Raw genomic sequence first — 18,337 nt, 5'->3', positions numbered from 1 at the left:
TTAAACCAAGACTGGCTAATACTAAGAAAATATTATGTAGGATGTTTTTGACTGCAAGTAACAGAAAACACAACCTAAACAATAAGGGAAGTATATTGGCTTGTGTATCCAAAGAGCCCAGTGTTTGGGAGTCCTACAGGTATGATTTGGTGAGGGCTCTGTTTCTCTCTTTTCTAGACTCTGACTTCTATGGCTGTCTTCCCTTATAATTGTTGGACGGTTGCAAATAGTGGTGTGGACTATATTCTTCTTTTATGACTAGCAGGAGAGAGAAGCCTGCTCCTTCCATAAGCATAGAATGAATCTTAAGCCTCATGATTATTAGATACTTCTGAACTAATCTCTGTGACAAGAGGAATGTCATGTGCTGATTGTCTTAGATATAAGATATTTGAATATCACTGAGGTAAGGAGGTTGGATTACTCTGATATTCTTAGACTAGTCAGAATCCATTCAGAAAACTGGTGTAGGGTCAGTCTGTTTAGGAAAGCAAGGCAGCTAAAGGAATAAGAAGGGAATGGATGTTTGGGATAGAATGGATGTTCGGGAAGCAACCACAAAGTTCAATGTGAAATCCAATGTCATTGTTTGCATTTTTCCTTAGGCATCTGTTCCCGATTTCCTGCAAGAGCCTAACATACTATGTTTTCCTTCTAGTGAGAATTTGTGGTAAAAATTGACTTAGTAGCCTGGCAAGGGGAGAGAAAAAGAAAACTTATCATCCCATTTTTCTTTTTTTCTATAAGACTGTAGTAATTGATGATCATCTTTTTTGTTTGTTTAAACAGACTAATAGGGATGCCAAAGGAAAAATATGATCCTCCAGATCCTCGCAGAATTTATACCATCATGTCAGCAGAGGAGGTAGCCAATGGGAAAAAATCTCACTGGGCAGAATTAGAAATCTCGGGTGAGTGGAATCTGAAGCATTTAAACCAGGATATAATAGCAATAATGAACACAGATTGAATATTGTCATATTTACCTCTTTGCTGTACATTTTAAAATAGATGAACTAATTGAGAAAATAAAAGATGCAGAGGTACTAGTGTTTAATTTACCTGTGACTAAATATCTTTGTTTCTGTTCATTCTTTTGAGATAATACCTTGGGCCAGGGTTGGCATCTGTAATTGAGGACATTGGGAGTTCAGTTTCTGAGTAAACCAGGTTCTTTGATATGATAGATTTTTTTTGGCTATTGCAGAGTAATTATTTTTGCAAATTGAAATCTTTGCTATTCTTCTGTCATCCTAGTGTTGGCAGAGTAGGAAACCTAGAAGCTATTGGTTTATTCTAACAAATAACTAATAACTGTGTTACATGACCGTTCATGTTTAGGATTTGTTAAAATAGAATATGACTTCTAAAAACTTACAGCCCCAGTCTACTAGTGAGAAAAAAATCAGACAAACCCAAACTGAAGGACATTCTATAAAATACCTAACTAGTAATTCTCAAAATTGTCAAAGCCATGAGTAACAAGGAGAGACTGAGACTCTGTCACAGCTGGAGGGGACTAAGGAGATATGATGACTAAATGCAAAATGGTATCTTGAATTGACTCTTACAACAAAAAGGTGTAAAAACTGGTGAAATCCAAATGAAATCCGTAAATTAGTAATGTACCAATAAAAAGTAATGTACCAATATTAGTTTCCTAGCTTGGACAAATGTACCATGGTAATAGAAGAAGCTAACATTAGGGGAAACTGGATCAGGTGTATATAGGAACTCTATTATCTTGTTAATTTTTTGGTAAATCTAAAATTACTATAAAGTAAAAAATTACTATAAAAGTATTAAAAGAATATAATTACTCTCTTTCTTTTATGAATTGGTACAATACAGATAATATGTAGAATGGGTTTTTTTTTTCCTGCAGTAGGCTTTCATTTGGAAGCATTAAACTCACATCATAGTGTCAATAGCAAGAATTACCTGTACCTTTAGCTAAAAGGTAACTGGGTGGATATAGGTGATGGTAATCAGTGGAATGAATATGAGTAAATCCTAATGGGCTAACCCAGGGTTTCTCAACTTGGCATTGCTGACACTTAGGGCCAGATAGTTCTTTGTGGTTGGGGGCGGTTGTGTGCACTGTAGGTTGCTTAGCAGCATTCCTGGTCTTTACCCACTAGATGCCAATCGTGCTACTTGCTCTCTTTTTAAAGAATGAACGGATGTTAATTTCATGGTAGACATGATATTGGAATTTTGACTATGAAGATAGTTATCGAGCAGTTTGGGTCCATAATATGATAGTTTCCCATATATATGTTTAAATATAAGTTAATATTAATGTATATTAATATATTAAGCATATATTAAGTTTAAATACATATGAATATTAACATGAGGTGTTACCATCTTGCAAAGAATTCCATTAAAACACACATGGGATAAAAGATTGCCGTAATACATAGCAGTGGAGATCTTAAGGACTAATTTACATAAATTATAATTTTTTAAATTAAGTATAGTTGACACATAGTGATACATTAGTTTCAGTTGTACAGGGTAGTGTTTAGCAGTATTCCTGGCCTCTACCCATTAGATGCCAGTAGCACTCTTCTGGTTTTGACCACCAAAATGTCTCCAGATTGCCAAAGTCCCTTAGGGAGTAAAATTGCCCCTGGTTGAGAACTGCTTGATTAAATCCTGGGTACAACTGAAATAGTTTTCTTTTACCAGAACCTCTCTTAACTTGAAAACTTTCTTTTCTATAAATACAAAATCCTAGTTTTTAAAATGATGGCACTTTAAGCCTGCTTATAGACAGCATGAAGGAACCTGTGACAGAAAGAACCCTGGACAGATGTAAGCTTGAGTTTACTGCTTGATAGCTGTGTGAAAAGTAACATTTACTGTTTGAGATTTTGTACCCTCTCTACCTTCCGCTGCTCTTTTAATCAAAATCTGTGTTGATAGTGATAAAAAATTAAATCCTATTTTACTTTTGTAAAGTTTATAAAATGATCTTCACATAAATTATTAAGATAATATCATATTTTAGAGCAGTTGTAGCTGGGTGATTTGCCCAGATTTATATACCTAGTAAGTGGTAAAAATCAGGACTCTGAAATAGGTTATCTGACGTTTTCTAATACATGTTCCAGCATTGAGCTGTCCGATGCTGACTGATTGCTAAAGCTTAATGTGTGACCATTTTACTTGAGTGTATTGCATTTAATAGAAAATCTTAAACCAGAGTTGTTAATTGTACCATCAGAAAGGGGAAAGCTATCTCTTTTAGGGGTGAAATGGTTTTCTAGTGATCAATCCAACGTTGGTTCTAAATCTATTACTCTTATCTATTTAAAGTTTGTAGAATAATCCAGGCCCAAAATATGGATAAATCTTGCACTATTAATTTTTGTGGAGTATGTAAGAAATACTTTCGTTAGGACTGTGCCTTAAAATTCAAGACTCTTCTATCACAAAAGCTTAAGTCAGCCCCATGTTTTTCTTGAGGCCTTATCATCACCCTGACTCCAACGGTCTCCTCATTATGCCACATCTCATTTAATACATGGGAAATTCATGAGAAATAGTGGTTGTCAGGCAGAAGTGGCATGAAATTAAAGAAGGGCCAAGTATGTTTGGAAGCAATCAAATGGCATTAATACAAAATTAAATGTCAAAGATGGAGTATCTGTATATATTGCAGTCTCTTCTACCACTTTTTATTTCTTGAAGTTGAGTCCTTGTCTTTGGCCTTGAATTTAATGCTTCAGTGTTTTGCCTTTTAGGTAGAGTGCGGAGCTTAAGTACGTCACTTTGGTCATTGACACACTTGACAGCACTGCACCTAAATGACAATTACCTTAGTCGCATTCCACCTGATATTGCCAAGCTTCATAATCTGGTTTACCTGGATCTGTCATCCAATAAACTCAGAAGTTTACCAGCAGAACTAGGAAACATGGTGTCTCTCAGGTAAGAAAATATTATAGATATGACTCACTATATAAAATTTTAAATTTACCAAATAAGAAAATTATGGGATATTACTCCTCTTACAGGAGGATTTCCATATGTGTTTAAAGAACAAATGATACGAACTGTTTAAACAGGGCTTGAGTTGGCTTCCATTGAACATTTCCTTTAACTTGAAGGTTTCTAGCTAGAATGCGCTTCTATTTCTTTCGACAGACTTGAGGTGGGGTGGGGTTAAAATACTAAGTCTCACTTTAGGCTCAAGTGTGTGGTAATTGTAAATAATTGGGGAAATAATCTGTTCTTGTAAACTTTTAGGAACATGTCTTTGTTCTATAAGGAAAAGTATAGTTATATATCACAAATCTTTTAAGGAAACCTTTAAAACTTGATATTAAATGGATTTATTTCTAGCCTTTCAGGATTCTTTAAGAATTTCTTCATAGGAAAAAATTTTGTAGGTTTTTTATACTCATTATACAATGAGAACATTTGTATAAATGTTCTCAGTATCAACAGGGATTGCTTTTCTATGTTTGTATGCTGAGAAGTAATTTTTAAAAATTGCTGTCATATATTTAAAATTAAACATTTATATATTTTAGAATCTTGCTCCTCGCCATCTCCTTATTGTATGTTTTTGTTGGTTTTCTTTTTTTTTTAAAGTACTTTTTAGCTATCTAATGAGGGGTTGTTTATTTTTTCTGGAGTCTGGCCAAAATTTCAAAATCATAAACATGGATCTTATCTATATTATCCTATTATCTGTATTATCTTACGCTTTATTTTCAGTTTTTATGTTCTATGTCAGTGATTGTTCATCATAGTATCTTAATGTGATTACAGTTGTAATCAGTTATAAAAATTGGTAAAGGTGGTTGGCCATTTTTTCTATGAATTAGACTGGATTCAAGGATATTGGTTGGATACTAAGAATACCTGTCACTCTGATTTGTAACTCTTAGACATTTGGGTGAGAGAGAAAAGGGGATGGATTTAGCCCGAGAATGATATACAATTCTTACAACGTTAATAATCAGTGTTGGAGAATGAGTTAATTATAGAAACACTGTTAACAGTTGTGGCAATTACACATTTTGTGGTACTTTAATATTGCACAACATTTTTGGATTGAAAGTATAGAAATATGCCTTGAATGTAAATATCACTCATGGTATATTAGGGAAGGTTAAGAAAACAGTTGCAGATATTAATAAAGTTTGATATATTAAACTAAACTTTTTTTTTTTTTTAACAGGGAATTGCTTTTAAATAACAATCTGTTACGGGTTTTGCCTTATGAACTTGGTCGGCTCTTCCAGCTACAAACTCTAGGTTTGAAAGGTGAGTGATTTTTGAGATGACAGTATTAACACTCAGTATTGTGTTTGTGAGGCTTTTAAAGACAAATTTGGTTACAGTATAGATCAGGTGTAGCATAATTTTAAGAATGTAAATATGCTTTCTTTTGAAATAAAGTGGTTCTTCATTATCAGATTGAGTTTCAGAATTTTAGCATGCTGCCATCATTTTAACAAACTTGTTTGGGGAATTTTTTTTTATATGTTTAATTTTTTATAAAATTCTGACATTTCTTAGAGGAGGTATTTTAAATTTAACACTGTAGTTCCCCCACCCTTTTTAAAAGAATGACTTAATAGAGTAAACCCTAACCAGAATGACCCATATTAAGTTTTGGTAGAGTAGATAAAACAGCATTGACATGTTCTATAAGAGAAAAAAATTATAACAGTAAAAATGAACAATACCTAATAAGTCTGATTATTCTAAATTGTATAATCCAAAATATATGTTCCTTGATAATCTCATTTCAGTCAGTTTGGAATGAAAGTCATTCTTAATTCATATAAATACTGAAACTTGTAGTTTTTTCTTATAGCATTGCATAGGAAGAAGGGTTTATTTTGAATTCAGAGTACTAAATACAGATGTACTGTTTGGTTAAACGTTTTATTCTGTGCTCATAAGGAATGAACATTAATCACAGCCTTAGAAAGTAAATCCTTTTGTTATTTTCCTTCTTCAAAGACAATTTGAGTCTCTGTGAAAATGTTTGCATTTGCTTATGTCATATAGTGGAGTATTAAGAATGAAGCTTGAATATGAATGGAAAGAATCCTGACATTATTAGTTGAAATGACAGAAATGGTGTTAGACTTCTTTGTACAGTTAAACCTTTGTAAATTACATAATTATATGAATGGTCTGTCTTGTGTTTTTAGTTTCTCTGTAGGACTTTATTGATATATTTTTTTATTATATGAAGTGGACCAGGGGATACTTACCTAAAATATTTTCTTGAGGTTGAACCCAAGGCAACTCTTGGGACATTTCACCTTAATCTATATATGCTAAATCTTATTCTTAAAAAATAGTTGAAATAACCAGCTAGAGTTGGAGTGGGAACAGGTCTGTTCCTTTCTATTAAATAATATTATGGAATGGTTGTTGTTATTTATAATCTTAGATTCATGGAGTATGAAATCCACATAGGCTTTCATACTGATTGTAATAATTTTTTGTCTCTAAGAATAACATTGTTTCTTTTAACACCAGTTAGAACAGCTGTTTTCCTCCTGCTAATATTGATGGAGAGCACATCAGTGACAAATGGATAATTTACTGTTGAACTCCGTGATTTACCCATTGTACCGTGTAATGTTCCCGAAAAAGCAAATATTATATATCCTCCTGTTTCATAACTCTATTCTGTGTTATCTCATACAAAGATACATTCCCATAAAATTTATACTAAGCATCAACTGAATGAATCATTCTGAATATCTATTATTTCCTCAGGCCTTCATTCTATTTTACTAGTGAAAGTCTTAATCTTCCAAACTACTGTTTTTGCTGGGTTTTGATCCTAGTGTCTTTTTGTCTGCCAACTCACATTTGTTAAAATCTCTTCTTAGACCTCTAGTCTTTCAGATTAGGCACCAGCTCTGCCTTGTGAACTCTAACTTAGCTTTGTTCATGCCTGTAAATAGTTTTCATTAAACTACAGTCCTTCTCTTTTCTTTGAGAATCAGTTTTTCTGCAAGGCTACTTCCATTCAGGTGATCCAGTATAGAAAAGCCAAGGACCTTTCAGAAATGAAGGAAACTCAGAGCCTTTTCTGCCATTTTTAAAAATTTGAGATGGTAAAAACAGGATTGGTTTAATGAAACAACTGAACAAGTAAAATGTCCCTAATGAATGGTAGCTTTATATTCTTAGGAAGGTAAAAATTGAAATAATTTTCTAATCTATTTTAGTAGTCACATAGTGGTACTTTGTGTCTAGAAAGGGGGAAGGAGTGGAGTGGAGCATTTAAAATGGCACTGTGATGTATTTAAAAGAAACAGAATGCACAACCTCTGAGATGCCATTTTGTCTTGAAACTGAAAAAAGGAGCACCTTTTTCCTATTTCCTTGTCTTCCTCTGAAGCACAGATAGGGAACTACTGATAATAAGTTTGCTCATCCTGGCCCAACAAGCTAATTTCTAGAAATTCTGTTTTGACATTTGAGGACTGTGTGTGAAGGCTATGTATGGTATTTGAGGAGTTAGGATAAGAAGGCCAATTTAAAAACTACAGACATGACCAGTCAAGTAATTTGAAAGTGTTCTCTTAAGTCACTTAAAAGAAAAATCCAGAGTGTATTAATTTTATAGAAGAAGTAAGTAAAAGCAGTTATTCTATAGTTTTTTTTTTAAATAATTTAGAACTCACTCATGTCTTAAGGTGTAAGACAATACTTTCTCTGACATATGGGCCAAAGAGTTGTCCTCACACATTAAACATTGAAGTCCCAGGTTGTAAACTATTTAGGACTTCAGCAGATGTGAAGATTTCTAGCTTGCTTCCAAGAATTACTTATCTCCCTTAAAATAAAATGGACCATGGCAGTAGAAGCTTCTTTCACTTGTGAAATTTATTCATGAAATATAATATAAAAGAATAACATGTTTTTGTATTCATGAAATTAAAAAGAGTACCTTTTTAAGAAATGTACTTTGAAAATCTGTCATTCATATAGGAGGCAAAGTACTCATTTCTGTGTTATATAATGAGTTTCTAGAAATTGGTAAGAAAATCTAGTAGAGAGTATATTAATAGTTCGTATAAGAGGATATACACAAGGCTTTAAAACATAGGAAGTTCATCAACTTATGCATAATAATAACAATGCAAATTGGAACTATACTCAACTTGTTAGATTGGAAGAATTCCAAAAATCTGATAAAGTAACTGTTGGTGAGATTATTGGGAAATAGGCACAATCACATCTCGTTGGTGTAGATCCCCTGTACCTTACAATTTTCCTGTGTGCCTTTTTGTGATTACATTTTCATCCCTTCTCCCAGAGATTATTACCATCCTGAATTTTGTGTTATTCCTTTACTTTTCTTTCAATCAAACGACAGGTATTGATGAGCACTTACTCTGTGCCAGATGCTTGGGTTATATATGTAACTATTACCAGTGTTTTAACCTTTATATAAATAAGTGAAATCCTACTGAATATATTTTCTGTGACTTGCTTTTTTTCAGCTTTATGTTTTTATAATTCAGCCATGTTCACACATGCATGTAATTGTAATTTAATTGCTGTGTTGTACTGTGGTATATGAATATGTTACAATTATTCATTCTACAGTAGATATTTAGATTATTTGCCCTTTTTTTTTTGCCTCCTATAAGCAATGCAGCCATGAACATTCTTGTACATATCTCCTGATAGAGTTCTAGGAGTGGAATAGTTGGGGTGTAGAGATCTGCTTGTACTTCCTTCGCTTTATTAGGTAATGCCATAATGTTTTACAAAGTAGTTGTACTAAAATACACTCCCCAAAGTAATATAGTTTCCATTTTTCTGTCTTCTTCCCAACACATAGTATTGTCAGCTTTTTAAAGTTTTGTCTGTTACTGATTGTGAAAGAGCTTCTAGTTCTCTTAATTTGTGTTTTCCTAATTGCTCGTAAGATTGAGCACCTTTTCATATATTTATTGGCCATGTTTCTTGTTTGAAGTTGCTATTGATGTCTTTTGCTCATTTTCACTTTTTTTTTTTTTAAAGATTTTATTTATTTATTTGACAGAGAGACATACAGTGAGAGAGGGAACACAAGCAGGGGGAGTGGGAGAGAGAGAAGCAGGCCTCCCACTGAGCAGGGAGCCCGATGCGGGGCTGGATCCCAGGACCCTGGGATCATGACCTGAGCTGAAGGCAGATGCTTAACGACTGAGCCACCCAGGGGCCCCTTGCTCATTTTCATTTTAAGTATTTATTTATAGGAATTCTTAAGTTTTGTGTGTGTGTGTGTGTGTTTTAAGATTTTATTTATTCGACAGAGAGACACAGTGAGAGAGGGGACACAACAGGGGGAGTGGGAGAGGGAGAAGCAGGCTTCCCACTGAGCAGGGAGCCTGATGTGGGGCTCGATCCCGGACCCTGGGATCATGACCTGAGCTGAAGGCAGACGCTTAATGACTGAGTCACCCAGGTGCCCCAAGTTTTGTGTGTTCTGTATTGTAAATGTCGTCTTCTACTCTGGCTTTTCTTTTTGTTTTCTTAGGTATCTTTTAATGAGTAGATTTGATATTTTTATTGTAGTTGAATTTAAAAATCTTTATGAAGTCATAACTTGTGAAAGAAATCCTACCTTGCCCCAGTCAGAAAAATGTTTTTCTGTATTATTTCCTAAAAGTTCTGTAAAGTTTTACTTTTCATGGTAAATTCTCTCATTCATCTGAAATTTTAAAAAATTTTTAATTGAGATATGGTTGACATATTAGTTTCAGGTGTACGACATAGTGGTTTGACTGTGTGTGTGTGTGTGTGTGTGTGTGTGTGTGTGTGTGTGTGTGTGAGTGTGAGAGAGACATTACAAAATACTCACCAGATTAAGTTGAGTTACCACCTGTTACCATACAACATTATTGCAATATTATTGACTATATTCCCTATGCTGTACTTAGTCCCATGGTTTATTCATTTTATGATTGGAAATTTGTATTTCTTAATCTCCTTCACCTATTGACTCATTTCCTCCCCCCCATCCCCCCACCCCTCTGCTGGCAACCACCAGTTCTCTGTAAGAGACTGTTTTGTTTTTTGTTTGGGTTGTGTGTGTGTGTTTAAAGATTCATTTATTTGTGGGGCGCCTGGATGGCTCAGTCGTTAAGCATCTGCCTTCAGCTCAGGTCATGATCCCAGGAGCCTGGGACCGAGCCCCGCATCGGGCTCCCTGCTCTGTGGGAAGCCTGCTTCTCCCTCTCCCACTCCCCCTGCTTGTGTTTCCTCTCTCGCTGTCTCTCTTCTCTGTCAAATGAATAAATAAAATCTAAAAAAAAAAATTCATTTATTTGAGAGCGCACGCAATTGTGAGTGTGGGGAGGGGCAGAGGGAGAGAAGCAGACTCCCTGCTGAGCACGGAGCCGCGTGCGCGTCTCTCTCTCTCTCTCTCTCTCTCTCTCTCTCTCTCTCTCTCTCTCTAATGACCCCAAGATTATGACCTGAGCTGAGACCGAGAGTCAGCTGCTTAACTGACTGAGCCATCCAGGCACCCCTGTGTGTTTGTTTATTAAGTAAGCTCTAAGCCCATCATGGTTCTTGTACTCAAGACTCTTGGGATCAAGAGTCACATACTCTATGGACTAAGTCAGCCAGGTGCCCATCTAAGTGAAATCATATGGTATTTGTTTTTCTCTCTCTGATTTACTTAGTATAATTCCCTCTAGGCCCATCCATGTTTTTGTAAATGGCAAGATTTCATTCTTTTTTATGGCTGAGTGTTATTGCATATATACACACTGCATCTTTATCCATTCATCTATCATTGGTTACTTGGGTTGTTTCCATATCTTAACTGTTGTAAAGCTGCAATAAAGAGGGATGCGTATATCTTTTTTAAGGTCCTTTTTTTTTTTTTTAAGTATACTTGACACACAATGTTACATTAGTTTCAGGTATACAACATAGTGATTCAACAACTCTGTAAGTTATATTGTGCTCACCACAAGTGTAGCTACCATCTGTCACCATGTAACTATTTAAATAACACTGTATTTCCTATGATGTACTTTTTATTCTCCTAACTTAATTCATTCCATAACTGGGAGCCTTCACCCATTTTGTCCATTGGCAATTATCTGGCAACCATCACTTTGTTTTCTGTATTTATAGGTCTGTTTCTGTTTTTTTTGTTTATTCATTTGGTTTTTTTAGATTCTGCATATGAGTGAAATCATATGGTATTTATCTTTCTCTAACTTTACTTAGCATAGTACTTCCTAGGCCCATCCACGTTGTCAGAAATGGCAAGATCTCATTTTTTATGGCTTAGTAATACTACATTGTGTGTATGTATATGTATGTACGTATACGTGTATACACACACACACAACATCTTCTTTATCCATTCATCTATGGATGGACACTTGGGTTGCTTCCATATCTTGGCTATTGTAAGTAATGTTGCAGTAAGCATAGGACTGCATATATCTTTGTGAATTCGTGTTTTCATTTTCTTCTGGTAAATACAGAGAAGTGGAATTACTGGATTGTATTGGATTTCTGTTTTTAATTTTTTGAGGAACCTCCATACTGTTTTACATAGTAGATGTACCAGTTTGCATTCCCACCAACAGGGTTCCCTTTTCTCCACATCCTCACTAACACCGGTTATTGTTTTTCGAAATTAGCCATTCTTACTGGTGTGAGGTGATACCTCATTGTGGTTTTGATTTGCATTTCTTTGATGATTAGTGATGTTGAGCATCTTTTCATGTGTCGGCCCTCTGTGTGTCTTTTTTGGAAAAATGTCTATTCAGGTCCTCTGCCCATTTTTAATCAGATTTTCTTTGGTGTTGATGTATATGAGTTCTTTGTATATTTTGGATATTAGCCCTTTATGGATAACAGCATTTTCACATACCTTCTCTCATTCATTAAGTTGTTTCTTTGTTCTGTTGATGGTTTCCTTCACTGTGCAAAAGCTTTTTAGTTTGATGTAGTCCCAGTTATTTATTTGTTTACATTGCCTGAGGAGAGAGCTTCACAAAGATATTAAGACCCATGTACAAGACTTGACTGCCTATGTTTTCTTTTAGGAGTTTTATGGCTTCAGGTCTTAACATTGAGGTTATTAAACCATTTGAGTTCATTTTTGTATATGGTGTGAGAAAGTGGTCCAGTTTCATTCTATTGCATTTACCTATGCCTGAGGAGAGAGCTTCACAAAGATAGTAAGACCCATGTCCAAGATTTGACTGCCTGTGTTTTCTTTTAGGAGTTTTATGGCTTCAGGTTGAGGTTATTAAACCATTTTGAGTTCATTTTTGTATATGGTGTGAGAACATTACGTTTATCTGTTGCATTCCAATACCATTTTGGAACCGGTTTTTTAATATGGTATGACAGGTCTCAGGGAGTGATGTAGTCACTTCTTCTATGTATAATCAACTGTCTCACTATCATTTAGTGAATAGTTTTCCCTTTTCCCACTGATCATCAGCAGAGTCCCCTCTCTATCACCTGTGTCACGGTCTGTTTTTGGATCTCCATTTTATATATCCAGAAGTCAGTTTGTCTAGACTTGCACTAATTACTACGTTATCATAATCATTATTATGGCTTTATATTAAGACTTGATATCTGCTTTGGGAATTCCCCTTACATTTTTCTTTCATAGTGTCTTGGCAGTTTGGCTATCTTGGATTCCTCATGCATAAGAAGCAGCTTGTTATGTTTGATAAAAACGCTCTTGGGACTTCAGAATTGCATTGTTGAATGTGTAGATCAATTTAGGAAGAATTGACATCTTAATATATTGAGTCTTCCTATCTCTGAATTTTGGCATCTTCATTTATTTAGATCTTATTTAATGTCTTCAAATAAAATTTTATAACTTCACATCTTTGCTCAGGCACTTCTTTTGTTGGATTTGTTTCGTAGGTACCTTATACTTTTTTTTTTCCTGTTACAATTATTTTTAAATTTGCTTTTTCTGCCTATTTGTTGTGGGGGTATAGAAATACAAGTAAGAAAAAAATTGATCTGTAGTAGGCTTTCTTGGTTAAATTCTTACCTTTCAGAAAATTTGTCTGCAAATTTTTTCAGGTTTTGTATGCAGATGATCATTTCATGTGCTGATGACAGTTTGGTTTCAAACGCTTACGTGTTTCTTATTTTAATGTCTGACCAGAATGTTTAGTACAGCATTGAGTAGAAGCATTAATACTGGGTGAGCATGCTTCTATTCCCAATTTTAAAAGAAATGCTTCTAATATTTTTCCATATTTGCTTTGTATTTTTGGTAAAACATTTTTTTTTAGTTTCTAGAAGTTTTCTTCTGTTTTGCTAATCCTTAGGTGAGTGCTGAATTTTATCAAATGCATCATCTATTGTGGGATAATTTTCTCATTTCATAGGTTGATTTAATTATATCTATACATTTTTCCTACTTATTTGTTCATTTTTTAAAGTTTATTTAAGTAATCTCTACACCCAATGTGGGGCTTGAACTCATGACCCCGAGGTGAAGAGTCAGATTTTCTTCTGACTGAGCCAACCGGGTGCCCCCATTTTTTCCAGTTTAAACTCACTTGCATTACTGAGATAAATCCATCATTGTGCATTTTGATAATTGTCAAGGACTGTGAAGGCCCTGAGATTTTTTTATTTTTAAAAGATTTTATTTATTTATTTGACAGAGACAGTGAGAGAGGGAACACAGGCAGGGGGAGTGGGAGAGGGAGAAGCAGGCCTCCCGCTGAGCAGGGAACCTGATGCGGGGCTCGATCCCAGGACCCTGGCATCATGACCTGAGCCGAAGGCAGACGCCCAACAACTGAGCCACCCAGGCGCCCCAAGGCCCTGAGATGTTAGTCTACTAATAGGTTAATAAGTTAGCCAATTATTGTTTCATGGATAGTGGCAGAAGACAGTGAGACTCCTGGGTCGGAGACAACGTTATCACTTCAAACAACAAGATGGGCCCAGACATATGCTTTGTACACAGTGAGTTTGCATTGCAACTGAGTAGTTCATGTCCAACACTCCAGCACTCTTCAAGCAAGCACCAAATACTGTAGTGAGCAGCAAAAAACTAGTTCTGATTCCCTAGGGGGGCAAAGAGTTACATGGAAATACTGCTGTGGTTGCCTTAACCCGTTTGGTTGCCTGTGAATTGTGCAAGACTGTTGAATCACAGATCTGTACTTCTGAAACAAATAACGCAACACATTTTAAGAAAAAAGAAAAAGAAGAAGATAGCAGGAGAGGAAGAATGAAGGGGAGTAAGTCAGAGGGGGAGACGAACTAGGAGAGATGATGGACTCTGAAAAACAAACAGGTTTCTAGAGGGGAGGAGGGTAGGGGGATGGGTTAGCCTGGTGATGGGTATTAAAGAGGGCACATTCTGCATGGAAAAAAAAAATAAAGTTAGATCCATTTTAAGCTAAAAAAAAAAAAAAGAAACTGCTCAGTATCAGACTCATAGGCCTCAGAATCTGTCACACTCACCAGGAATGAAGAGGGAAGCACAGGTCCCTGGTGGACTGCCTCTCCCAACAAAAAAAAATTTTAGGACTTTTAAACATATGCTCATGAACAAGACAGACCTAAATAAGATTCTTAATCAGTTCTCTTAAAGAGTTTGTATAAGATTGAACGAATATGTTCCTTGAAATTTTGGTAGAATAATTCTATAAAACTCTCATTGCCAGTTGTTTTTTTGTGGAAGATACTTAAGTACCACCCCAGTATATTTGTAGTTACAAGAAGCATTGAGGATTTCTAATTGTTAGTCAGTTCTGTTGGACTGTTATGTGTACTATTGGAATTTGTTAGCTTTAAATTAATTTTTCAAATTTATTTGCATGAAAGTGTTCATAATTGATATATTTTTAGACTCTGTTCTGTTTATAGCTGTATCATCCACTCTTCATTTCTGACATTGCTTATTTGTGCTATTTTTTTCTGGTGTAGCCTCCCCAGGAATTTTGTCAGTTATGTTTTCATTGAATCAGTGTTGCCTTTTATTTTTCAAAAACTGGTTCATTTCTGTATTTCTTTATTCTGTTTTGTCTAGATATATATTTTCCTTTTTTCTCTTCTTAAGTTGGATATATGGTTTAGTTTATACTTAGATTTTTTTATTTTATATAAGCATTTAAGTAAGGCTATAAATATGCCTCTTTGGCTCTTTTTGTTGTTGTTGCATCCCACAATTTTGATATGAAGTATTTTCATTTTTGTTTTGGCCTAAGAACTTTTAATATAGGTTATCATATCTTCTTTGACCCATTAATTATTTAACATTTCTATTCATACATGATTTTAAATATATCTCTTTTTTTATTGTTAGCATTAAAGTTAACTACATTATAGGCAGTTAGGGTAACCTGTATGAACCCATTCTTTGACATTTGTTGATTCCTCCTTTATGACCTAGTATGTGATCAATTTTTGTAAATGTTTTACTGCATCAGAAAGAATATTGTTTTTCTAATTGTTGGGCATAGGTCTATATATTTGTCCATTAGGTCAAATTTGTTGCTCAGATTTTTTATATCTTTGCAAATTTTTGACTCTTTGCTCTTTTAGTAATTAAGATGATTAATGCTAAAATTTCCACTAAAATTGTGGATTTGCTCATTTCCCCATGTAGTTCACTCAGCTTTTGCTTTATATATCTTTCGAGATTATTTTATTAGGTATCCCACCTACCCCTATGTATTGCTGTATATTTGCTCTATTATATATATTGCTAAACCTTCTTGTGAATAGAATCTGATATTAGGTAGAGTGAGCCTCTTCCTCCCTTGTTAAATATTTTTTCTATGGTCTATGTTGTCTAATATTACAGCTGTGCAAGTTTTCTTTTGGTTAATGTTTGTCTAATATATCTTTTCTCATCTGTTTACTTTCAACCTTTCTGTGTACTTATGCTTAGGTGTATCTCTTACAAATAATATATAGCTGGACTTTGCCTTTTTTTTGTCTTAAAGATTTATTTGAGAGAGAGAGAGCACGTGTGCAAGCAGGGGGAGGGGCAGAGGGAGAGGGAGACAAGCAGACTCCCTGCTGAGGTGGGGGGACCCAGTGTGGGACTTGATCCCAGGACCCTGAGATCATGAACTGAGCTGAAATCAAGGGTCCAGTGTTTAACCGACTGAGCTCCCCAGGCACCCCTGGACTTTGTTTTGAATCCATTCTGATTTTATTTTGTTTTTAATGTGGGTTCAGATCAGTTGCCTCACAGATATTGTAATTATGGATTTTTTTTTATTATACTGTCCTACCTTTTGATACCACTCTTTGTGGTTATGTAGCATGAGATCTCCAACTTTATGATTATTTTTCACGTTTGCTTTTATACCTTTAGATGCTATACATTTCCATACACATTTTCAAATCAGCTTATTATTTTTGCGATTGTGATGAACACCTAGGTCAGTCTGAGGAGATTCAGTTTCTTAATCTTGAGACTTAAGATTGTGTTTTCCAATCTATTAATACAGTATATCTCTTCATTTATGCAGGCCTTCTTTACTTTCTTTAATGCTTTATAGTTTTCAGCATGCAGATCTTATAAATATTTTGCTGTATTTATACTTGATATTTTTGATGCTGTTGTAAATGGTAGTGCTTTTTAAATTTCCAGTTATTCATTGATATTACAGAATTAAAATGCAGTTAATTTTTAAATATATTGACCTGGTCTCTCTCAACATTTGTAAACTTTTACAAACTTTAATCTGTGAATAGAGACTGTTTCAGTTCTTCCTTTCTGATACATATTCTTTTAATTTGTTTCCTTACCACAGTGGCGATAGTATGAGGAGAGTATTAAATACGTGTGATGAGAGTGCACATCCTTGCCTTTTTCTCAATTTTAGGGAAAAGCAATTAGTCTTTCACCATTAATGATATCAGTGACAAGTTTGTTGGTAGATGCTTTTTCAGGTTAAATAAATTTCCTTCTATTTCATATTTGCTTGGAGGTTTTGTCATTGATGCAAGTCGAATTTGGTCAAATACTTTATGTGTGACTGTAGAGATGATCATGTAACTTTTCTTCTTTAGTCTGTTTATATGTTGGAATTACATTAATGATTTTCAGATGTTGAACCAGCCTCTATTCCCGTTTTAAAAATGACTTGGTCATTATGTATTCTCACTCTAATATATTGAGATATATTATCTAAATATATACACTAGTATATATCTAAATATATACTATTTTATTGAGGATTTATACATTAATGATCATAAGACATAATTGTGTAGTGTTTTTCTTACGATGTCTTTGATTTCAGAATACTGGTGACCTCATAAAATGAGTTCGAAAGTGTAACTAACACTTCTTTTTTTCTGGAATAGTTTGCATAATATTTGTATTACTGCTTTCTTAAATGATTGGTAGAATTTTCCAGTAAAGCCATATGGACCTGGAATTACCTTTGTTGAAAAGTTTTTAACTAATTCAATTTCTTTCATCGATAAAGGACATTGAAATTATCCCTTTCTTAGTATAGACACTCTAGCTCTTTTCTGTTTGTGTGGCATACATTTTTCTATTCTTTTACTTTCAGTCTTTTTGTGTCTTTGAATCTGTAGTGTATCTTTTGTGGACAGCATATGTTGAATTATGTTTTATTGTTCATTCTACTAATCTCTGCATTTTAGTCAGAGTTTAATCCACTTATACTTCATGTATTTGCTGATAAGGTAGGATTTTTGTCACCATTTTGCTATTTTCTATCTTAGTGCCTTCTTGTTCCTCTGTTTCTCAATGTCTTTTTTTGTGTTAAATGAGTATTTTCCAGTGTACCAATTTCATTCCCTTTTTTCTTTTGCTTTATTATATTGAGCTATTTTCTTAGTGATTACCCTGGGGATTGAAATTAACATTTATAGTAGTCTTAATTTGGATTAATATCAATTTAAATAATATAAAAAAATCTTTGCACCTATAGCTCCATTCACTTCTCATTTATGCTGTTATTGTCATAAGTATTATCTTTGTACATTGTGTGGCCATCAGCATAGATTTATCATCATTGCTGTATGCAATTGTCTCTTAGATTGAAAAATGATAAAACCACTAATTATATTTATGCTGTCTTCATAGATACCTATGTAGTTACTTTTAGTGGTACTCTTTATTTTTATCATATGGATTCAAGTTACCATCCAGTGTCCTTTCATTTCATCCTATAGGAATCCCTTTAATATTTTCTGTAGTGCTGATCTAGTCACAAACTCATTCAGTTTTTGTTTATCTGGGAATGTCTTAATTTCTCCTCCATCTAAGAAGGATATTTTTGCTAGATATAGAATTCTTAGTTGACAGTTTTTTTCTTTTAGCACTTTGAATATGTCA

The 18,337-nt window shown here is 34.4% G+C and overlaps 1 protein-coding gene across 5 annotated transcripts in view; it reads left to right on the top strand.

The window, feature by feature from the left end:
- CNOT6L (CCR4-NOT transcription complex subunit 6 like) overlaps nucleotides 1-18,337 on the top strand; it is a 102,689-nt gene that overhangs the window by 40,824 nt on the left and 43,528 nt on the right. For 4 of the 5 annotated variants that reach the window (XM_027598656.2, XM_027598658.2, XM_027598654.2 and 1 more), the window contains exons 2-4: nucleotides 790-911; nucleotides 3,753-3,939; nucleotides 5,198-5,283. In XM_027598656.2, coding sequence (XP_027454457.1) covers nucleotides 800-911; nucleotides 3,753-3,939; nucleotides 5,198-5,283 — 385 coding nt within the window. In that variant the 5' untranslated portion in view covers nucleotides 790-799. Of the gene's footprint in view, nucleotides 1-786; nucleotides 912-3,752; nucleotides 3,940-5,197; nucleotides 5,284-18,337 lie in introns of those variants that run through there. The other variant, XM_027598657.2, reaches the window with a different exon arrangement.

This window comes from Zalophus californianus, chromosome 2 (assembly GCF_009762305.2).
Source record: "Zalophus californianus isolate mZalCal1 chromosome 2, mZalCal1.pri.v2, whole genome shotgun sequence".
In the NCBI taxonomy this organism is placed as follows: domain Eukaryota; kingdom Metazoa; phylum Chordata; class Mammalia; order Carnivora; family Otariidae; genus Zalophus; species Zalophus californianus.
Note: the sequence above shows the minus strand (reverse complement) of the source record. Positions and strands in the feature narration are given on the sequence as shown.